The following is a 24150-nucleotide window of genomic DNA, read 5'->3' as shown; positions in this document are numbered from 1 at the left end:
GATTGTACTCGGAATGTTTTATGGAGATTGTTATGTAATGTTTGGTGACTTTTTATGTACTTTGAATGAACTTTTTATGTTTTATGGACTTTTTATGTACTTTGTGTGAACTTTTTCCTATTTATGTTTTATGTAATAGTTGATTTAGTTTAACTATGTAATAGTTAATTTAATTTAATTTTTATGTAATAGTTAATTTAATTTCGAATGCTTTAAACTTTTACATCAAAATGCTTTAAACATTTACATCAAAATGCTTTAAACTCTTACATCAAAATTCTATTACATCAAAATACTTTAAACTTTAACATTCGTTACACTATGATCTGCCCATCCTGAAATTAAACTCATTGGTATATCGAGTCCAAGCTTCAATCCTTGTATGATATCTGGATTCTCAATCACGAACGTCATAATCTGCCAATCCTCTCCAGTAATGTGGTATTGATGGTAATGGAAAATCCGGAGTCATATCCAAAATAATGTAGTGATTCCCATTCACAAATGCCATCACAATTTCCTTTGATGGCCTAGTTGCTGCATATCTGTTTTCCAACGGAAGAATAGTCATGTTAGGGATTAAACTGGATTCACCGCCGATACTGAAGATGACAACAACTGCATTGAAGTGTGTAGCAATCGGCCATAAGTCTGGATCACTAACCATCCAATGTTCCTCTCCACAACGTCCACCTCTCCAATCTATTCGATACAATGCGTTAGATATAGTTTCTGGAAGATAGACTCTGGTGTATTGTTGTGGAAGTTTTTTAATCTCTCCTACAACCGTTGATCGAATCTCGCCATAGCGTTCCTGATCACCCAAAAAGAACTCTGCCGCACATCTGAATCCGCAGTTACCATCAGGTATAGCATCAGTGTATCCTCTAATATACTGGAACATGAAGTCAGGTATCGATTCCTTCCAACGAGGGGGAATTAGATCAATGCTCATGAATCTTCCTGTAACATATCGAAAACATATGCAATTATTTTCAATGTATGCAAAATATAGAAACAATAATAAAATATCGAAAACATATGCAATTACTTGTACCTAATGAAGTTCTGGATTGTGTGTTTCCCGAAGACGTAGCACCTTGATCACAATTCGTGCGAGGGCCCGTGTTACGCACATGTTCGACGAAACTCAAGTTCCTTATTGTTGAGTTTCTTTGTCTTTGTGGTCTCCCTCTCCGTACTAAGTTGGGTATTGGTTCCTCATAACCCGCATGCTCTGGATGTAACTCATCGTGAACGATCCTTGATATGTCTCGAATAACGGAAATATCTCGAGCCAATACATCATCGACAAGTGATCGGAACTGCTCAGTAACTTGGGCGGAGTCCGCCACGATTTCTGGAATGTTAGCCCCTTCTCCAATCTCCAAGGTCCTCCAAAATCGATGTACAAGATCAATGTATATCCCAACTCCGCCTTGGAGCGCCGTAAATATGCGGCAAGCACAAGGGAGTCCATGGGTCGTCAACATAGCAGAACCGCACCTCTCAAAGACCTATGTACTTAAATTTAGCATTCTCATACGTTCATCCAAAATAAGCTCTAAAGCATGATGAGACACACGACCAATAAGGTGTTGGTATAGATAATGCTTAAACAGAACACCATGTCGTCGTCTTGAGCTCTCTAAACCATTTTTAATCTCTGTAACTTGATTGTTGATTGACGCATGCACTTTTCTAAAAACAGTATCCAAAGACCCTTGCGAACTCCCAAGCCAGCTCTTAACGACGGAGTGTTGACTCTCCACACGACAAGTCATGATGTTGCCGAAGTGAAGGACCTCATTTGTCCAAGCTAGGACAAATTTCTTTCTATGATGAGTAAGCCATGTTTTATGCACATAATCGATAACGGCCGGCCATCTCCCGTAACGATCTTCCATCACCACAACTGCACTTTCGTATTCTGCTTCAGTCGCTGCCTCCATGATTCTTTTCCAAACTCTGTTCTTGAACGCAACACCAACATCCTTGTTCTTGTTGCACAACAGTGCAACATGGGCCTCCACGTCGTTGTTGATATGCCAAGTACAAAGCAAATGTCTCGAACGTGGGAAAACCTCGGCGACCGGTCTCATTAGACCACCCTCTTTATCCGTTAGAATAGCCGTGGGAGTGACACCCTCCCCGAGGAGCAGCTTCAACTTCTCTAACACCCAACGGTAGCTGGTTGAAGTCTCATCTTTCATAAATGCGTAGGCAATCAAGAAATTCTGATTTGTCGGTGTCACACCAACAATCTCCAAAAAAGGAAACCCATATCTGTTTGTCCTGTACGTCGAATCCAAACCAATAACAAGTGGATATGTGCGTAACATCTCCACCATGGCAGGGTGAGCTAAGAAGAGACGAGTAATGACTTTATTCGAACGGTCATTACATGAGACCCAATTTATGTAGCCGTGCTCTCTCGCTAGGTGCAACATCTGTTCAGCCACATTTCTTCCTTCAGAACCTTCTCGTCGAATCTTATCTTTGAAGTTGTAAATGTGCCTCATGTTGGGATGTTCTTCTGGATACTTGTTCTTAATGGCCACCATAATGTGTTTTGGCTTAGCTTGTGCATCGTTCATCTCACGAATAACTTCCTTAGCACCTTGACTAAGACCACTAACACCGCGGTGACCCTCCGGGTACACAATTAATGCGTGGTTATGTGTGCCGCGGTCATTAAGCAACTCAATTACCCAATTATCTTCTTCTACTCGTTGTTGTTCACACTTAATCACAAACCGACAACCACATGCCTTACTCTTGGTGTTTGGCCGTTTTACGGTCTCTGGATCCCTTGAATTGTTTTCTCTCCTTCCACGGTCGCATTTCAAGTACCGGTACATTCGACCATCTTTTCACGTCTTTTTGTACGAGCTACCTACCAAGATGAATCCTAAACCGATAGCCACTTCCCTTGCCCATTTCGCTGCGTTCTCAAAACCATCAAATATTTCATTTGTCACGAATCGATCGCTATAATTGACACCGTCACCACCATAATCAGGAACCTATTATAAAAACTATACATTAAATTCACATTTAATTTTTTGCTAATTAGATATTCACGCACACTTATATAACTAACAATATTTTTCGATTTTAAATATTAAATACCTAATTAATTCATTCATACGCTAACATAACTAACAATTTTTATATATACCGTACATTGAATTCATAATTTAAACACCATTTTCTTCATTTTGCACATGAAATTAAATTACAAAAATAAATAACTTAATATATAATTACACATATTTAAAAATGTTATATTATAAGCCGTTATTAATTACACATTATCATTTAGTTATTTTCTATGCCATTATATAATTAAACATATAATTTACTAACATTTAACAAATAAACATGTCATTAATTAAACAATTATTTTAATTAACTTATTTAAACATGTCAATAAATTTAATAACTAAACATTTATTTTTAAATTAATTATATTTCATACATATAAAATAGGTTAACACATATTAACATTTAATAATATTTTAACACATATTAACTTTTATAATTTTCAGATTTTTTCAAAGAATTTTTTTAAATATTAACAAATAATTTTAACAATTTTTTTTTTTTAATTTTCACATTTTTACAAAGATATAATTTAACAATTTTATTTAATTTTGAAAATAATTACAGAATATATAAATTATTTTCCAATAATGAAATTAAAATTAAAATTTAAAAACAATTTTTTTTAAAAAAAATATGAACTGCCGCCCAGGAAAGGTAGTCAGCAACCATGGTGGCTCGCCCAGAAATGGCGGCACCCACCATGGCTCACCCACTCCAGATCTGCGGCTGAGCCATGGTGGGTACCGCCATTTCTGGGCGAGCCACCATGGTCGCCACCTACCATTCCTGGGAGGCACTGTAGTTTACACTAAAATAAAAAAAAAATTTGAATTTCATACCTCCGACGACGGTGGTGCCCACATTGCCGACGACCACGACGGTGGAGGAGCGTCGTCGACCTTGGGTGAACGACCCTTGTATTGCTTGTGGTGGTGGCGCGCTTCGTGGTGGAGAGGTGGGGAAAATGATGGTGATGGTGTCTGGCTATTACGGTGGAGGAGGAGCTATTATGGTGTCTGGCTATTACGGTGGAGGTGGAGGAGAACCGCCTACGTGGTGGCAGTAGTCACGGGGAGGGGTGTGGTGAAGGGGAGGGTGGTGGGATTCGTGGTGGGGAGGGGTGTGGTGAAGGGGAGGGTGGTGGTGATGTGAGGTGGTGGCTGCCCGGAATTCGTGGTGGGGATGGGTGGTGCTGATGGGAGGTGGTGGTGCCCGGAATTTTTACCGGAACATAAATTCCGATACCGAGAAAGATAGAGGGTGAATATTTGTGGTAAATTGTGAATATGTGGGGGTAGTTTTTATAAGGGCACAATTGTCCTTTCAAGTCAAATACGCGGGCGTTTTTAACGGATTAGGACGTCGAATAGCGATACACTTGTATTAAGAGACGGATAATCATCCAAATAAGTACTCCCTCCGTTTTAAATTACATTTTACACTTTCCTTTTTCATCCGTCCCAGATTACTTGTTATATTTTTAAATTAGGAAATATCCACAATTATTATACTGTCTCTCTCTTCCAACTAGAAAAAGTTTTGTCCCCACACTTTGTCTCATTTAATTTTAAAAAAATACTCCACTAACTCCTATCACATCTACTTTTTTAATAAAATAACAATTAATAATCAAACAACCAATTATCACCTAAAACTTTGTGCAAAAATAAGTGTAACGAGTAATATGGAACAGAGAGAATATGCAGTAGTAGGGATGGCAATCTCAAGTGAATTAATCAAACCATTTAAAATACTTCGAGTTATATGCATAAATGCATAATAGATGGATGATGGTTCCTAGTCAACTTCGAGTTATGGTAACAAGCCAGTTTTGAGTGACGGTTACCAATCCATCATCCACTTGACCCTGCTCGTCTTTCATTTTATAATAACTAGTTTTTTATGTACACGATGCGTGCGTGGATTTTTAGAATGCATGTAGGCCGATATTGAAAAAATATTATTTACTATTGTAAAATGATTTTTTCTTCTTTTTAAAGCATCTTAACCAATTTGTTAATACCTATTTCAAGACTTCGTAACTAATCGAATAGTTAAGAAAATGGTATGAAAGATCTATAGCAACAAAAGGCATAAGTTGAAAACTTAAAAACCGAAACTATAGATTGAAATCCACCAAATTTGTTGAGACAATTATCCATGATCATAGTTTGAAAACTAACGCAAATGATGCATAAATTGAAAACTAAAACAAGGTTGCTAAACGCAGCCTGTTTTCACTTGACACAACCCTTTTTACTTTCATTTTTTCTTTCTAAAAAAACTCTAACCCTCACTTTTACTATTTTCTCTCAATATTTTTTGATATTATTTTGGTTCAAAAACATTTGATTTTTTTGTTAGGGTCACGTGTATCTAATCAAATTAGAATACATATTTTGATTGAAGCAGACAATAGTTTTGTCTTGGAAGACCTTGGAATTGAGGTGATTTTTGTTTTTTCCTATTTTTTTAGCCTTTTCATGCAATTGGTATGAAATAAATACTTCTATTTTGTACATATTGAACATAATATAATTAACTATTTCTTACAGATTGAACAAAATATAATTAACTATTTCATACAGATTGAACATAACAGAACTAAGTATTCCGTACAAATTAAACAAAATGATGATACTAGTTCTTTCAATTGTCTATAGTGAAACAGATGTCGACTTGTCATGTAGTGGTTGTTCGTTAGACATTAGTAGTGATGATATAACTTATTTATGTTGTGTTCAATTTTTAATGGAATCATATATTGTTCAATTTATACGGAATTTTAGTTCTGTTATGTTCAATCTGTACGAAATGGTTAATTATATTTTGTTCAATCTGTACTTTGTTCAATCCTTACAAAATGGAAGTGTTAATTTCATACAAGTTGTATGAAAAGACTCGAAAAAACAGGAAAAAAATAAAAATTACCTCAATTTCAAGTAAAAAATATCGTCTATTGCAATCTAAATATTTATTTTAATTTGATTAGATACACATGAAACTAAAAAAAAAATCAAATTTATTTGAACCAAAATAATATCAAAAAAGGTTGAGAGAAAATATAAAAGTGAGGGTAGAGTTTTTTTAGAATGAAAAAAATGAAAGTAAAAAGGGTTGCGCCAAGTAAAATCAGGTTGCGTATAGTACTCCCCCTTAAAAAACGAAACGATAATAATTCCATAATTAACTTCCCACCAATGTTTTTAATAATTTAACGTAACTATAAGAGATTGATTATCAATTTAAAGTCTTAAACACTCTCTTTTGCCCTTTGTGTTGCCTTTTATAATTAATGGAGTAGTAATTAAACTTTGTAATTAGTAGGGGCATTAATTAATTAAATTGTGAATTAACTGAGGGTATTGTTGTCTTTTCTATAGGGGACACCAAAAGTGTGATTACGAAATTACCCCCAACTCTTCCCTTATATATATAATAGAGATTAGAATGTGCCCGTGTATAAGCACAAATATATAGAGGGTTGCAAATAAAAATAAAGGTATGTAGTCAATTTTGAATTGATAATAATTATAAATAAAACATCATAAAACCATATACTCCTATTTGAATAATTTAACATTTTCGTCGTTTTGCTTCCACAAATAGTAGATGTTTTCTTCTCATCCCACTCACAAAACCGATGCAACTATGATATCATCACTCTTTAGCTTGAGAACATGTAGTATGAAAGTGAACAAATTCATCAAACGCTCTTTCAAATGGTCCTCCTGATTATGAATAAATGTTTCGGTCAATATATGTTGTAATCCAAATACAATGTATTGGCAGAAATTTATAATTGTAGTTAGATGATTTTCAAATTATTTAATATCCGAAACTTTAAGACGGATGATCATCTACGCATGTTGTCCAAAAAGTGTAACACGCATTGCACTTGGGTGATCAATAATTCTTATGTTTACTCTTCATTGTTATTATGAATATAACACAAATATTACAATGTTTGTAGTTTCTTACAAAGTTTATGTGGAAAGAGTATAATTACCCGACTTACTAAAGGGGGGTCACAATGTGAGAATAGATCGACTCTCTTTGAGTGTCCAACACATGATTCATACCAAATAGGCTCTGAAGAATCAATATCTAGTATCCTTGCTAGTACTCGAAAGTATTTCACCTGAGATGATCATATATGTAATTATTAAAGTTCAAAACAATAATCACTTTTTTTTCTAAAATATATATATGTAATAATAGCATACAATAGGAAATGGTGAGTATTGGTGTAACTTGATTCTTCTGGCATTAAACAAGATTTCCATCTGGAAGATGTCATTTGCTAATGTTTGGGTCCAGGTTATATGCTTTCGCACATAACCATCATCGGCAAACCTATGCGAATTGAATATGAAAAATTATTACTTGTAACATAATATTCCTAGTTTGTTTGAAATATTTAAGACTTACCATCCATGAATATCATCAGTTTCATTGATATCTGAATCAATAAAGAGTATACTACGTCCAACAATCGAAAGACATGCTCCTCTACAACAAATATACAAATTAATTACAGGTAAAATTTTAAGTTATTGCAATATAATTAAGTCAACCATATATTTTATTAGGATTTTTACCATAATAGGGGTCAACTGTTACCAAAGATGCACCTAATACATGATCCTAATTAAGCCCGTGGAATAAAAAGCCACCTTGATTGTGAGAAAAATTTCTCATAAAGTTAATCTTATTGTTTCCATGCTGCACAAACAAATATTATTACAAATTTATATAGTCAATTTAACAATGTAAAAGTAATACAAATCATATGGAATGAGAGTCTTACTTTGTGTTACATAGCAAGACATCCCAATTGAATACTGGGATCGTTTTTTCGGATATCAGATATGTATGGCAACACACATATCAGCTAAAAGACAAAAAAGGAAGTACCATTCATGTAAAAAAAAAAAGTACCATTCATGTGAAAAATAAAGGTACCATTTTTGTATAAAAAATTACCATTCAATTTTTTTTTTTTTTTGTATTTTTCCTATTTTGTCTTTTGCTATGATATGCATTTGCAAGCACATATCAGATATCCAAAAATACTTCCTCCTTGAATACTCGCCCCTCACGCCTTTAACATCATATGGTTGGGACACATAAATAACCAATCCAATAACATCTGTATAAAATTTATTAGTTAAGATGACTGGCATATACTTGTTGTTTAAGTAGCTTTGACTTGAAAATAAAATTTCTTATATACGTTATTATAAGAAGATAAAATTTACTTAAGTGACGTGACATTAACATAATAAGAAATGAGTTTATTAAAAAAACGTTAGACTTATACGATTTTAATTGATTATAACGGATGTAAACTAATGATCAACATATATTATTTCAAATAAGGAAAAACACCTCTCTTTGAATAACACAATTCCTTCTTTGTCAACTGCTCCAACTATTGTTCAAATAACCCTCCTAAAAATCTGAAAATAAGGAAATTCTACGTTAATATTAATTGCAAAAATAAGTAGTACGTGACCAATAATCCAACTTCTTTCCAAACAATATAACTATGAATCAAAATAAAATCATGAACCACATATAAACCAAATACAACGTGTAGTACATATCCTATATAATTGGAATGAGAACAATAAACTGTATAAAGTATAGGAGTAATAAGTAAACGAATCCTATGTGAAATTATTTTCACAGCACTTAAAAATGTAAAATGCTAATCACCAATCACATTGCAACTCCTGAATACACCATAAAATTTCTTCCAGGAATCAAGTTGTTTAGTGATCGATTTTATCGTGCCTTGTACGATAAATTCTTACTTCCTGTTGCTTTTAATACCTAGTGGGTGGTTTCGTACTTTTACACAAAATAATCATAAAAATAGAGTAAGGGTTTTTTTTAAAAAAAACAAATAAACACAAAACCCAATGAAACCTAGAAACCAACCATGAAGAAATGGCAGCAAAAATCAACAGCAAACCTAGTAATTATTATTCCCGGAAACTAAAACAATGAAAATCGGTTCAACCTAAATATTATAAAAATTAAGGAAAAAAACATCCAAAATAATCATGAAAACAGAGTAAAGGGGTTTCAAAAAACCAGATACAAAGATAAACCATGAAAATGCCAAAAATAATTGCAGAGCACCGTGAAAATTCCAGAAATTTGTAGTCTAACGCATGTTCCTTTCGTCATCACATTGAACTAGTAAGGACCGCTGCGTGGGCTAATGTTGGGCACTCCTCGTATAACTAAACGTCCCTGAACACTCAATCTCTACTCCGCTGGATGTACGTTGAGCGATCTTCATAACAAGGATCGCAAGGGAACCTATGGCCGTTGTGATCAAATATGTTCGCCTTTTGGGCATATCACGATAACCGGATTTTGTCAGTTTTCTTCATTGTAGCTGTAAAACTGAATTGCGACTCCTAAACACTAGTAAAAAGAGGTTAATGCCCATAGTTAGTTCAGATTATACTTAATATTATTGCCACATCCTGATGGGAAGGTCGATCGAGCCATTTTCTTAGGAAAAGTACGCTCATTCTATTTTTCGAACCCCTCACATGTAGGGCGTATAATAACGTGCCAAATTTATAACCTGCTGACTCATTGACAACTATTTCAGAATTTCTACCCGTGCCGTGATTGGCTAAGAACCAAACTGTAGCGTCAGAATAAAATGACGTTGGTATTGGTGCACTTGAAATATGTGGCGCATACAGGCCACGCGCTAGAATTTGCTAGCGCTGGTGTTTTCTGTCCACACGTTTCCAGGTTTTTTCGATTTTATTCCGAATTTCTATCTCATTCACGGTTTTATCTCTTTAATGATATTAGTTGGAGTACAACTCTTATCTTTAAGGATCAATTATAATGCAACGCAATCACTTGAAAATCTATCGTATACGACTGTTATTTTAGGTAGCAGGTTAATATGGTATTTACTATAAATGGAGTTACTAAAAATGGATATACGGGTTCCAGGGTGATGTCAGTCAGTCACTGTTGTAGGGGGTATTTTCGTTGCTTTTTCCCTTCTTAAGGGGGCAGTTTTAGAACCTTTGTATCTTTGTATTTTGAAGGAGTCGCCACCAAACATTATTTAGGGTCTCGTTTGGAAATACCAAAAAGTGACTCTGTTAGAATAAGGCATTGAATCTTAGAAACGGATGGGTGAGGTCCGGGCAAGGGAACGAGATGCTTATTCCGCGAACTTTAAAAATAATTCAAATGCGTGGCACAACATTTTCGAAAATACCGTAGTTTAGACTATGTGGGTTTGAATCTAGAACAAATAGAATTTCTACTTTGTATTGTGACCACTTTGCTTTAAAGTTAATTTAAGGGAACCTAAGATCGGTTTGTCCAAGAAATTATCTTTGTTAAGCGTGGTGTAACCTTGTATTTGTTGTATTTAGCATGTGAGGTGATGAAAGAAATAAACAAGTAAAGCAAAATCACAATGGAAAATAGGTGTAAAATTAGTAAAGTACAAGACCACCTAGAAATGGACTAGGAGGTGAAACCACATTGCCTATAAGGACTAGGCAAGTAAAGTTGCGGAATTGAAATTGCATAATTGAAAGTGCGGAATTGAAATTGCATAATTAAAAGTGCGGAATTGAAATTGCATAATTGAAAGTGCAGTATTGGACTTGCATAATTGAAAGTGCGGTATTGGACTTGCATAATTGAAAGTGCGGTATTGAACTTGAATTTTAGCACATGAGATCCGAATGCCAAGCGACTCCTTAAGAATAAGTGCGCCCGACACGGATTCAAAGCAAAAATATCTACTTTAGGTCAAGTTTCTCGACCTAAAGTGTCTTGGATTTTGAACATAGAACTTGAACTTGAAAAGTTTGAATCTTGAAATATTGGACTTGAAATATTGAACTTGAAATGTTGAACTTTGAAATATTGAACTTGAACTTGAAATATTGAACTTAAGAGTCTTGAATCTCAAATATTGGACCTTTTAATGTTGAAAAGGTTTGATCTTTGATATGCTCTTATTTTGAAATGATCCTAGTTTAGGGAAGTGATTACAAACAACCCTAAACATTATTGGATCTTGAAACTTGAACTTGAAATTTGAAAAGTGGAGTCTTGAATATCAAAGATTAAACCTTTAAACATTAGAAAGGCATCATCTTTGATTACTCCATGTTTTTGAAGATGATTCTAGTTCAAGGAAGTGATTACAAACAACCTTGAACATCATTGAATCTTAAAAGTTTGCATTTTTGTATCACATAAAGTTTGGATTTTGTAAGAAATGTATGATTGTTGTAAGTGACACTTTTAAGATTAAAAGTGCCAACTTACTAATCATTTTTAAAAGAGAAAATCAAGGAAACATGATAGATTAGGGTTGGGATTCGGAATTACCTAGTTAGGTTTAGGCAAGAATTCCTTTTAGAGCTCCCAATTGCTTAGAACTTGGAAATTATATGTGATTTTGGAGGATTTTTGCATTTTGATTTGAGTGGCAATTTTTGTATTACGACGTTGTGTTTTCGATTTTGCCTCCTCATAATGCTCAGAATTAGGGGTTTAAATAGGAAAATTTGCTGCTAAACGCCAGCTCACGCCATCCTCCAGCGCAGCTGCCAGCGTCAGGCGCTGCTGACGTGGCGCAGAACCTGCCAAACAAGGACGAAAGATGTCGTCCTTGCTTTTGGCTTGTAATGGTGTACCTTTGTACGAATTGTACGAAGTTGGCATGTAGTGTTTTCTTGATGATTAAGGCTTGGTTTGCATCTAAAAACAAGCCGTTTTGGGTTTTTGAATTCGGTTTTACGGGATGTGGCCCGGCTTGCTCGGTTTTGTGGGTCGGCGCCCGAATTTGGATTGCTTAGTGTCATTTTGACTGGAAAAGGCCTTGTAAAACCAATGGGATAGTCCATTGGGTGAGATTGTACTTGGATTTTGAAATTGATTTTTGGAAATTGTATTATGTTCCGAGTTCCGGAATGGGAACGGCCTCAGGGATTGGATTTTGGCTCTTGGATTTTGGAAATGTTCTTAGCAATTGGGACTTCCGCACGGAGTTTCTCCAACCGCCTTATAAGGATAATGGTATCGTCATCATCCCTATGGGCAGACACGATTTAGGTGTCTACAGAAACCCCCACTTTGACTGAGCGTCCGGTTAGGAAAGCGCACGTTAAATTTTTCGACTTGGGAAGGAGAACGGTCAAGATGTTCTGCAATCAAGATCATTCTTTGTACGCCGGTACATGCACAAAACAAGTGTTAGAAAAAAGGATAGAGTCTACCTCCGTGTGGTTGTGACGACTCCGATTAGTACTTGTACGGTTCTTCCGCCTTTGGTTTAGGACGGAGCTTGGCATCGAAAATTTTGAATTTTGAAACCTTGAGTCTTGAATTTTGAATTTTGAATACCCAGAATTGATCCGCTAGGGATGTGCTTCACTGGGGATAAGAGCTTTTTATTGGCTCTTAAGATTTTGAAATTTCGGCTGACTTTCCTGGAGCTTGGGTCCGTTGGGAGTCGAACGCCTAATTGTTGTATTTTTCGGACTTTGTATTCTTGAAACACTCATCTGTTTGTGTTTGGAGATACAGGTATATACCCGTATTTTCGGAGAATAGTATGATTTGATGTTTGATGCCTGGTGCAGAAAATCGTAGCAGCAAAGGACGTGCAATCAGCACGGAGGACCGTGCGCTGAAGATTCCTGCGCATGCAGCAGGTCAGCGCCCAACGCTGAGCTTGGTGTTTGGCGCGGGGTTGTGCTATAAAAGCCCCCTTGCCGTGCCATTTGAAGAGCAAGCACTTTCATTCTCTTGTTTTTTCTCTCTCAAAGGTCGAATACTCTCCCCTTGATCTTGTTCTTGCATTGTCCATGTAAGTATTTCATGTTTTGCTTATGAAATAATGTTTAGGATTGCATGTAGCTTTGATTTTTTGCACTTTGAAATGATGATTGTATGATATTAGGCTTCTTGAATCTTGTAGAAAATTGTTTGATAGCCACTTGAACTTGAACTGTTGGAACTTGTAGATTTGAATTTTTGAAATTTGAAAATTTTCTTGAACTTTGTACCTGGCATTCGTAGATAGTGGTCTCACCGGCGACCTTGTCAGGTCTCGGGAGAGAATAGGCTAGGATGCCTAGATGTTGCTTGTAGAACTTTAAATACATGGATAGCCTAGGCGTTGGTGTGCTCGTATACCTGCTTTGGCATGGATAGCCTAGGCGTTGGTGTAGAACTTGTATGTTGAAGTAGAGGTCCCTGGCTGAATTTGTACCGCCGCTGGGGATTTTTGAATCTTGACTTTTGTACGGGCTAGTATAGGATAGCCCCCAGTTTAAAATCTTGATATTTCGTATTCTGCATGATTTAGTATGCCTCGTCACACTTGGAGAAAGCTTGCCGAATGTTCGGTGGTTCGAGCTGCCATGGAGGATGCTTCGGATGATGAAGCAGCTGCAATAAACGTGCCGGAGGAGGGCATGGTTCCCCGGAGAGTACCCGCCTTCGTTGGCACTGGCTGGAGTCCCTCCGATCTAGTGTTCCGATCGGAGTTTCATTTGTCTCAGCGGCCTCACGCTGGTTTGGTGAGTCTTGTATTGTGCTTTGTCTATTTTGTACTGTATAGGTTTTGAACTGATCGGCTCATCCATAGGCTGATGGAGATCCGTTGCGCACTTTTTGGTCCTTGGTGGACCTTCACAAAGTTTTTTCGGCCGTCCGTGCTAACGCGGAGGCTATGGAGATCTGGTTGCAGACGGGCCTGGTCGATTTCTGGCGTGCCATGGGAGATGCTCAGAGGAGGACGAGCATCAAACCCCGGTTATAGGCCTTGCTGGAGCGGTGGTGGGATACCACCAACACCTTTCATATGGCATGGGGGGAGATCACTATCACCCCTTTAGAGTTTGTTATGATCACGGGTCTTCCCTTCTCTGAGAGGAACGTGATTTTTGATTCTGAACTGACGTGGAACTCGAGTGGTGTCAGGGTCTTGCTTGGCCCTGTTGTTGACTTGGAGGATGATGACACCCACGCTTCTGTGACGGTGATCATGGCTGCGACCCGTAGCGTGGACATATGTGCGGAGCAGAGGGTTCGACTCTTCCTCTTGGCTCTGGTGAGTAGGGTGATGGCCCCGAGCAGGAACAGTCGGGTGCATGTTGGCTTCCTGACGGATTTGCAGGATTTCAGGGCTGTTTCGAGCTTCAACTGTGGTGGTCTAGCATATAGCCACCTTTTGTATGGGATGAAGTGGGTCTCCCGGACTTCGCCGGAGAGCGACCCAAGCATTGCTGCTTTGTGGAGTGTGCTGGAGGTATTCGAGACTCCTTGTACTTTTTATCTTGTATTTGTATGTTTGTATCTTGAATTTGATTGATGCTTTGTTTGTCTTTTGAAAGATTTGGATGTACGAGCACTTCCCGACTTTGGCGCCGGCTCGTATTAGGGATGCGGCTTACCCGTATGCTGCCTCTTGGATAGGAGCGGTGCGCAGGATCGAGGATGCCTCTGGCGGCCTCCCGCAGAGCTTGGCGGTTTTTACCCGTTGATGAGGTAAACTTTTTGTACTATTTTGTCCTTTTGTACTTGTACTTGTATAGTTGCCTGAGTTGTCTTCTCTGTAGGTGGTTTGGCGTCCCTTTGTCGGTGCGCCTATACCTGTTTCGGCTACTCGTGCCCACTTCTTGTCTGGGCGGCGGGTCTTGCTCTCGGGGGTGTATCGCCATATGTGGTACTTGGGGGAGCGAGTGTCCCTTCAGCATAGTACGGGGGGCAGGCTTGTCCCTAAGGACCCACCGGAGTCCATGTTAGCGTCAAACGAAGAACTTGCCCAGCTCTATTTGAATGCTAGGGGTGATGTTGTTTGTCTCCCTTGGGAGAACTTTGTAGATAGGAGGGGCCATTATGAGGACCTTTTGAAGAGGCTTGCTCCACCTGTACGCTTCGTACTGCCGGTGAGCTTTTGAATTTTGTATTCTTGTATTCTTGTATTCTTGTATTCTTGTACTCTTGTACTCTTGTATTCTTGTATAATTGAATCATTGTATGAATGTTTGTAGGAGGAGGAGGTCGACCCCGAGGACATTCCCTATGCTGACAGGGTTGTCCGTTATGATAACTCGGATGGGGAGCAGGTGGAGGTGACCGTCCCTGTAGCTTTTCCTCCGCACCGGAGGTCGTATGATGTTGTACCAGAGCATTATGCAGCTGTAAGTACTGTTGTATTGGCTTAAAACTGATTGTAATCTTGTATCTGGAAATTGATCTTGAATTTTGTATGCAGGCGCCTCGGGTGAGAGTGCGTCGCTGGATGCTTATAATTGATTCTTTGAAGAGGCATTGTGCCAAGCTGACCCAAAAGCTTTCTGGCCGGGACAGAAAGGTTCTTTCATTGATTGTGAAATTTTGTACTCTAGAAATTCGAACTTGGATGTCTGATTCTTGAATTTTGTATTTTGTATAGGAGCGCCATCGAGGTCGCAGAGGTTATGTTGACAGGGAGCCCCAGGTGGAGACTTCGTTGAGGCAGGAAGGGCCGAGCTTGGATCTGGGACAGGGGTCCGGTGCTGGTACTTATCAGAGGCATTCTGATGCTGATAGGGGAGCTTTCCCCTTTGTACATGTCGATCCTACCAGGCATTCTTTTGAGGTGCGAGCAGTTTGAGGCCTTTTGTACCTCCTCACGGCTATTACTTCAGAGCGAGCGGCTCTCAGCCTTGGGGTGTAGATCCTTGGACTTACTGGCAGGAGATGGAGAGGATGCGTCAGACCCAGATTTTTGACGCGCAGCGCCAGTTCATGGCGATGCCGCAGCCTTATCAGTACCCCTCCCCTCAGCAGGGAACTTATCGTTCTCCCGGTACTCTTCGTATTTTGGAGCAGGAGCCTAGTACCCGTGGGACAGAGCTGGATCGGGATCTGGAGCGCTATAGGAGCCGATACAGGAACAAGGAGCCTGTGGTTGACATTACGGCTGATGATGACTCAGACTGACCCTGCATGGTAGCGAGTTCCAGCTTGCCTAGGTTGATTTTTGTATGGATTGTATTTGTATGGGTTTTGTATGGTTTGAATTTGAAATTTGAACTTTGTATGGCTTTGAATTTTACAAGGTTTGGAATTTTTGGATCTTGTATAGCTGAATATTGGTTTTTGTACGGTTGAAAATTGAATTTTTTATGCGTTGTGTGTGCTTTTGAAATTTGTAGCTATATGCATGCATGAAAAAATTTGCAAAAATTTGCCCATTTTTTCGGGTGTACATACCCACTATAAGCCCCCACTTTGACTAAGGTTTTTTGGTTAGAAAAAGCACAAGTCAAAGTATATTCAACTTTTGCTGATGCATATGCAGACTCGACTTAGGACGCCGATCTAGGACTAGAATGCTTGAATTTTGAACAGATTGACCCGAAATCAGCCCGAGGCGCTGACTCGGACTGCTTGAAATTGCGCGGCTTGCGGCTTTGGAATCTTGAATGATTGAGGATGTACTCTGCTGTCCGAAGCACTAAAGAGTGCGTACTTGGAATCATAAAAGGGACGGTGGCCTCGTCCTTTGTTGCAGGCCCCTGCGCTTGGCGCCAGTGTACTGTCATAAGGGCTGGTTTTTGTATAAATAGGGAACTTTTCGGATCATACTTTGCATCAATCCTTCCATGCTTTCCTTTGCATACTGCTTCCTCACGAAAAAATGGCCATGTCTTTTGAAAATGCCTTGAACTCTTGGCTCGGTTCGCTAGGCAAATCAGAGAAAAGGGAGCTCGATGGCATGCATCTTGGGGTGCTCGCCTCCTTCCGGTTTGTAAAGCTTGATGTGCACTTCCTTCTTGCTGCTCTGGAGGCTTGGGATCCGAAACATCATGTCTTCCTCTTTGGAAATAATGAGGTATGTCCCCTCCCTGAAGAGTTTAGTGCCATATTGGGGTGACCCATTATGTCAGAGCCATGCATGCCTAGTGTTGAAGAACACGTTTTCTTGGGTTTTGAAAGATATTTGGGCTTAAAGCCCCCACTTTTAAGTGCTGTTGTATATGGAAGAGGGGTGGATTTGTCCCTCCTTGTCACCTATTTTGCTGGGCTTGATGTCCCCAAGGCTTGCCGCTTGAGGGCCTTGAGTTTTTGTATCTTTGCTTGCTTCCTCTTTTCGAAACAGGGGTTTGGCAATGGTGATTCCTCCCTAATAGAGATTGTAGAGCAATTTTCTAGTGGCCGGGACCCAATGCCGCTCGTGATTAGCGAAACATTAATGGGCCTTGATATGTTAAATTCGGACCCCTCTTCTTTGTAGTCGGGAAGTCCGGTATTACTCTAAGTAAGGATCTGGAGCTTTCTTGTATATTGAATTTGTTTATTGTATCTTGAAGGTTGAATTTTGAATTGCTTTTTTTTGTATACTCCCCAAGTTCTGGCTTATGGAGAGGCTCATGCTGGTGGCACCACCGGAGAACATGGAAAGCTAAAATAGAAAGGGGTTCACTGTGCGGCCCATGGTGTATAGCCAGCTTTCATTGGATGAGTGGCGATGCACACTTTCTGGGATTGGATCTTGTATAAGGTGGGTAGTTCCTTGGTGGGGAATTGCTGCTATGAGACATGCCCCAGGTTCTACTGCTTTGAGGGTGCCAAGCCTCACAATGTTGGTCTTCTACTTGCCTGCTAGAGTGTTGAGACAGTATGGCTTGAAACAGGAAATCCCGGACTGTGCTGAAGAGAATCCGAAACCTGTTGCGCTGAATGCAAATCGACTTGAAGTTTGGAGGCGGTATTGGGTTGCCAAACCATTCTTGAATATTCAGTACCCACCTGAGCCTGATACTTGACAGGCTTAAGTCGTATCACCTTATCAAAAATAAACCTAAGTTTACTAGCTAGGTAGCAAGGGAAGTCAGGATCGAATCCACAGGGAAACAGTGTTCTTTCTACTATTAATTAAATAATCTAGACTATTGGGAACAGAGATTGGTTGGTGGTTTGTATTCTAAGACTACGAACGATAATTAAACGAGTAAGAATCAATATATTAAGGAATCTAGGGCATAGGTTCACCAACAAATAACAATCCAGGACAATGAACAATCACGATAATCAACAAAGCAATTAATTAGACTAGCATGCTCTCTCGAATCGATACTAGTCATAGACTTAGAATTAATGGGCTCTCGCTACGTATTAACTCTAATTCTACCTATTGACACAAGCCTAAACATCAAATTGCATCTCTCGAATCTTAATTTGATATTGCATAACTACCACAATTAAACCTGCGCAAATCTAATTGTATAGTGAAATAAACCAATCAACAGGAATCAATTGCAATGCCAACAATCATGATTATTTAATATCCCTTCATATCATTCATGGATCCCCAAACCCTAGAAATTAGACTACTCAAGCATATTAACAATAAACAAAGCAATTAGCATGATTGAAAACATAATTAAAGCTAAACAAAGAATTAAAATAAGGAACAATACCTTAATTGAAGAACAAGAGAAATAGAAAGCTTGAATTTTTATTGAAATTGAAAACTAAGTGTTTGCATAAATCTAGAGAGAATTTAAACTAAGGAAATGAACTAAGGGTCTAATACTAGGAAATAAGATTTTCCACTAAAATAACTAAGCCTAGTATTTATAGTTTGCCCATAAACATAAGGAAAAACCGGAAGAAAACCGCGGAAAAAGGGCCCTGGGTTGTCGTCGCCCGGTCGGGCAGCCTTCCGCCCGTCGGGCGACCAGCTCGTAACCCGCCTGTCGGGCGCAGGTCTGCCCGCCGGGCGGAGGGAGAAATTCTGGAAATCATCGGCACGCGCCCGGTCGGGCAGCTCCCGCCCCTCGGGCAGAAGTTCGCTCGTCGGGCAGCCATTCGCCCGCCGGGCGCGCGTACAAACTGCACGATCCTCTATCTTTAAAACGCCATATCTCCTTCGTTATTCGTCGGAATTAGGCGAGTGAGCACTCGTTGGAAATCTATTGAAGTCTGAAATCCAACCCAATTGGAATCACTTAATATAGAGTTGTAGAACGTAAGTTATGATCAAAAGAGTAGACGAGTGTCGGTTTTCTACTTCTTTCACAATCCGCTTTGCTCGAAAACTCTTCCAACTCAATGTGTGTGCTCTCGAAAGTACATAATCTCTTGTATTGATTCAAATGAGTAGGAAATGCACAAAAGTATGCTAATTCCTACAATGATGAACCTGAAACTACAAACACACTACAAGGAGCACATTAGTACTAAAAATCGCTCCGAAGAGCTCATTTGAGATCAAAAAGTACTAAGGGACGGGGGTAAAAATACTATAAAATATGAACATATCAAACTCCCCCAAGCTAGATCTTTGCTTGTCCCTAATCAAAGAAATCATCGATGAATACATAAATCAACTTCACCCCAAACACATCTTAAAACAATGGATACGATTCAAGGTAAAATCCAACAAGCATGCATCAATGTCAACCGATCAAATCTATTCGACCGCTAATCCACCTTAACAATCGTCACGCAAAGCGAACCACAAATGCACAATGGAATTCAAGACTAGTGCTCACACACTCGTCACTCATTTATGTGGCGAATAAAAGATGTACCCGTTCGCTCTCCTCCCAACATATAAGTGAACAATGCCCTCCCAAACTCACAACACTCGTGTGTGTAGAAAAACATACACTCAACCTAGTAGTCGACTCGGAATGTGTCATTTCATAACTTGCATTGATAAACAACTATTTTCACATATGTACGACTCTATGCACAAAGGTCAGAAGGTCTTCAAAGCTTGTAATGTTAGGCTTAGGTAAGGGTGCGGTAAATTTGGGAAAAATGTGAGCTTAAAGCCTTGGCTTTGGGGAGCATAAATCCTAAATACAACCATGATCAACCAATATAATGACAATAACTCTCCCACTCAACACATGACAAAACAACAAATAACCAACACCATACTTTCTTGCCTTTTTCACAATTATTACCAATCACTTATAAGGATATGAATTTGCAGAACTCGATTGAAACAATGCTTTGAACTTTTTCTGAGAGTAATAGATTTTTCTCTTTCTTTTCTTTTTCAATCTCTCTTTTTTTTTCCTTTTCTTTTAGAAACCTTCACATTTTTTTTTGTTCTTTCATCTCTTTCATTTTCAACTCATTTGTTAACAACAAACATGATAAGACGAACTCCTTTTTCAACAATACTACAACTCCCTCACCTCACTACTATTAGCTCCCCCAAGCTAGGCTTGGGACTAGTAACCAATGGGGTTTTCGCGGGCTTGTAATGTGGCTAGTCACCGAATAAAGGGCACAAGCAACAACATGGGTAGAAAAGGAGGGAACAAATGTATCTAATTTCATCTGAAGGCTACCTAAATAGAAAAATGCCTTCGTCCTCCACAATGTGCATGTATATGAGTCATAAAACACTACTAATAGTTGAAAATCAATACTCAAAATCAATGACACACCAGGAAGCTATCACACATTCCTAACCAAATCAACTAGCCGAGCACCAAATCCACAAATAGTTAGTCAGAGTTGACTCATGTTAAGGCATCAAAGCAATCGGATATCAAATCATGGATAACACATTTACATTGCTCATCATCAAATACCAAGAATCAAAACAACTTTCGATCAAGGGGCACAGGGAAGCATGGTTTTGTATTCATCGGAACGTATTTTTGTATTTTTTTTTCAAAGCAATAAACTACTCTAGAAAGCAATAAACACACTAAAATAAGTAAATGCAAAAATAATAAGAAAACATACCAAAAATGTACAAGTGAGTGAAACACCCCCCCAAGCTAAATCAGACAATGTCCTCATTGGCTCAAAAAGGAGATGATTGAAAGGAGAAGTGAAATAATGGGAGTGAATCCCGTGTTTAAATCAGCCTTTTCTCCTCTCGCCCGCCGGGCCAACGCCCGCCCGTCGGGCCAGCAGCTCGTGGGCCGCCCGACGGGCACAGGTCCGCCCGTCGGGCGAAGGGCGACGCTTGGTTAAAATTTCTGCACGCGCCCGGTCGGGCGGCCTTCGCCCGTCGGGCCATTTGCGAACTTGCTCCTTACGATGTTTTTTAACTTTTCGCACTAGGAGCTAACACCTGTACATCATCAAACACCCAAAACAGTGAAAATACCCTCTCCTCACTTCTCTAAAGCAAAGAATAAACTATAAATACACAAAATAAACTATACTATCGAAAGCAAAAAGTACACTACGGAAAGCAATAAATGGATAGTGAAGTACTCATCCCCCGATTAGATTGATGCAATGTCCCCATTACACAATCTCAGTTTATGCGCAGACAACGAAAAGAAGGGGGTGAGAGCCACGACAACTCATCGAATAGGGGCACCAAAGATGCTGCCATCTGGTGTCAATTCAAATGCCTTGGATGAGCTATGTGGTGCCGGAAGTGACAGATCACGACCCCGATCATGAATACGGTGCCCACCGTTTAAAGAACTTTCGGCCTTTTGGGTCGCAGCATTATCAAATCGTGCCTCCTTTCGAACCCATGCCAAAGAGTTGATATTCCGGTCACCTCCACTTGCAAAACAATTTAAAACACGTGCTTTCTCCAAAGGAATGTTAGAGTTAGTATGAGTCAATTCATTATTAAAATAATCATTAGAGACATTGACTCCATAACATGACTCCTCTACCATAGGACTCTTAGCAACATGGGTTAAATTGAAAGTAACCTTGTCATCCCCCACATTTAAGGTCAGCTTGCCATTCTTGACATCTATGATTGCCCCCGCAGTGTGTACAAAAGGTCGACCTAAAATAATAGGAATCTGCCTGTCCTCTTCCATGTCCCACATAACAAAATCAACAGGGATAAAAAATTTACCTACTCTAACAGGCACATCTTCTAGAACACCTAGGGGGTATTTTACAGATCTATCAGCCATTTGCAGAGTTATGTTGGTAACTTTTAAATCACCCATGTTCAACTTAGTGCATACAGACAGGGGCATGACACTAACACTGGCACCTAAATCACATAAGGCTTTGTCAATAAAAAGGTTGCCAATATTACACGGGATAGAGAAACTCCCAGGGTCCTTCAACTTGGGTGGAGACTTGTTTTGGAGTAAGGCACTGCACTCTTCAGTAAATGCAACAGTCTCCACCTCACTAAATGCTCTCTTCCTAGTCAAGATGTCTTTCATGTATTTAGCATATGCATGTACTTGAGTAATTAATTCAGTGAAAGGAACCGTTACCTGCAGATTCTTTACCACTTCTAAGAACTTACCAAACTGCTTGTCTAGCTTGTTCTTTAGCTGACGGTGAGGGAAGGGAAGTTTGATAGGTGGAACTTGTATCTCAACTTTCTTCTCAACCCTTGTGTTAGCTTCCTTCTCCTTGACCACCTTTTCACTTTCTCTTGGCACAACACCACTGACAGATACTTCAACCTCTTCTTTAATAGTCATAGGCGGCCCATCATACTCATATCCACTCCGCAAAGTGACAGCATTTACAGACTCTCTGGTCACAGGCTGTGAAGGGAGTTGACCTTTGGGTCTCTCTGCAAAAGTAGTAGCCATTTGTGCCAACTGTTTATCCATGATCTTGTTATGAGCAGTGAGGGCATCGATTTTGGCATCCTTTTCGCTCGGAGATCTCTGCAATTCGAACATCATATTCCTCATCTCTACAAGCATGGGATTAGGTTGTGTGGGTTGAGGTTGTGGAGGAAAACCAGGCGGTCCACTAGGCTGCGGGTTGTAGTTACTCCACGGTTGGTATGAATGTTGTGGTGGTGGTTGGTAATGTTGTTGTGGTGGTGGAGGGTGTTGAATCTGATGGGGGTTCTGGACATTGGTACTCCTATATGATAGTAGGGGGTTGTTTTTATACCCCTCATTGTAAGAGTTGGAGTACGGATTGTTCTGCTTGTAGGACTGGAATGCATTACATTGTTCAATAGAGCTCCGGCATTCCTGTGCATAATGGCCTTGCATCCCACAACTATTACAGACATTGGCAGATTGGGCACTCATTGCAGCGACACTAGAATGTTGGGTGGATTGGGAAGATGCGATCTGTATATTATCTAGGTTGTGATGTAGGGCAGTTAGCTGAGTAGTAAGCTTTTCAATAGAATTCATCTCATGCTTAACACCCCGGTCGGCAAAACCTCTAGGATTCCCATATTGGGCACTATGGATGGCCATCTCCTAAATCACCTCTAAAGCTCTAGGCACCTCCAGTTGCATAAATCTCCCACTGGCAGCTGAATCCAAAAGACACCTAGACTCATTACCCAGACCATTATAGAATTGCTGAACCAGGAACCAGTCATCCAAACCATGGTGCGGGCACTCTCTTTGCAAGTCCTTGAATCTCTCCCAAACCTCAAACAAACTCTCATCTGCTTGTTGAGAGATACCTAATATCTGACCCCCCAGACGAGCTGTCTTCTCAGGTGGGAAATATTTAACATAGAACGCAAGGGCCAAGGAATTCCAATCGGTGATTTTCATAGCTGCGCGGTTGAGACTGTTAATCCACAGCTTTGCCTTCCCACTCAATGAAAATGGAAAGAGTATCTCCATAGTCTGCTCCGGTGTTAAATTCTTCTGCTTAATGGTGCCACAATACTGAATGAAAGACTGAATATGGAGGTTAGGATCTTCACCCTTTTCCCCATCGAATTGGTGTCTCTCGATCATGTTTATCAGCTGGGGTTCGATCTTGAAATTCTCGACCGCAATAGAAGGCATGATTGCTTTGGGAAGCATAGACAGACTTGGTTTAGAATAGTCTGTAAGCCTTGGCACAAGTGGGGGTGGTGGTGGTGGTGCTTGGTCACCCATCTCTGAATCTGTAAGGAATAGATTGCTAATCAGATAGTCGGATTCAGAGTCCGAATAGTCTCTCAACTGTTCAACGAATCTACGTCGTCTACGGAAGGTCCGTTCAAGTTCAGGATCGAACGAAGTCAGATCGCTGGTATGGACAGTCCTGGGCATAAACAAGCAAAAACTAGAAAACAGTCGTGAGATTCGA

General features: G+C 39.5%; 2 protein-coding genes and 1 pseudogene across 2 annotated transcripts; 1 reads left to right on the top strand and 2 right to left on the bottom strand.

Moving 5' to 3' along the window:
* Positions 1–397: 397 nt before the first annotated feature.
* Positions 398–1493, bottom strand: LOC110794199 (uncharacterized). The gene is made up of 2 exons (XM_021999144.1): positions 1052–1493; positions 398–963 (listed from the first exon to the last, which is right to left on the bottom strand). The coding sequence occupies exons 1-2, from the start codon at positions 1491–1493 to the stop codon at positions 398–400; spliced, it is 1008 nt and encodes a 335-aa protein (XP_021854836.1).
* Positions 1494–1517: 24 nt separating this feature from the next.
* Positions 1518–2861, bottom strand: LOC110794200 (protein FAR1-RELATED SEQUENCE 5-like). Its single transcript, XM_021999145.1, has one exon. The coding sequence runs from the start codon at positions 2859–2861 to the stop codon at positions 1518–1520; it is 1344 nt and encodes a 447-aa protein (XP_021854837.1).
* A 20584-nt stretch (positions 2862–23445) lies between these two features.
* On the top strand, positions 23446–23545 carry LOC130464499 (uncharacterized; annotated as a pseudogene).
* Positions 23546–24150: the final 605 nt, after the last annotated feature.

This window comes from Spinacia oleracea, chromosome 6 (assembly GCF_020520425.1).
Source record: "Spinacia oleracea cultivar Varoflay chromosome 6, BTI_SOV_V1, whole genome shotgun sequence".
NCBI lineage: Eukaryota > Viridiplantae > Streptophyta > Magnoliopsida > Caryophyllales > Amaranthaceae > Spinacia > Spinacia oleracea.
The sequence above is the reverse complement of the archived record's forward strand: the minus strand, read 5'-3'. Positions and strand labels throughout refer to the sequence as shown.

Excerpts from the sequence above, each read along its gene's own strand:
- LOC110794199 (XM_021999144.1), bottom strand. The coding sequence starts at position 1,493 with ATGTTGACGACCCATGGACTCCCTTGTGCTTGCCGCATATTTACGGCG. Across the intron at positions 964-1,051 it reads CAGAACTTCATTAGGTACAA|GAAGATTCATGAGCATTGAT; the intron begins GTAATTGCATAT and ends GATATGTTACAG.
- LOC110794200 (XM_021999145.1), bottom strand. The coding sequence starts at position 2,861 with ATGTACCGGTACTTGAAATGCGACCGTGGAAGGAGAGAAAACAATTCA.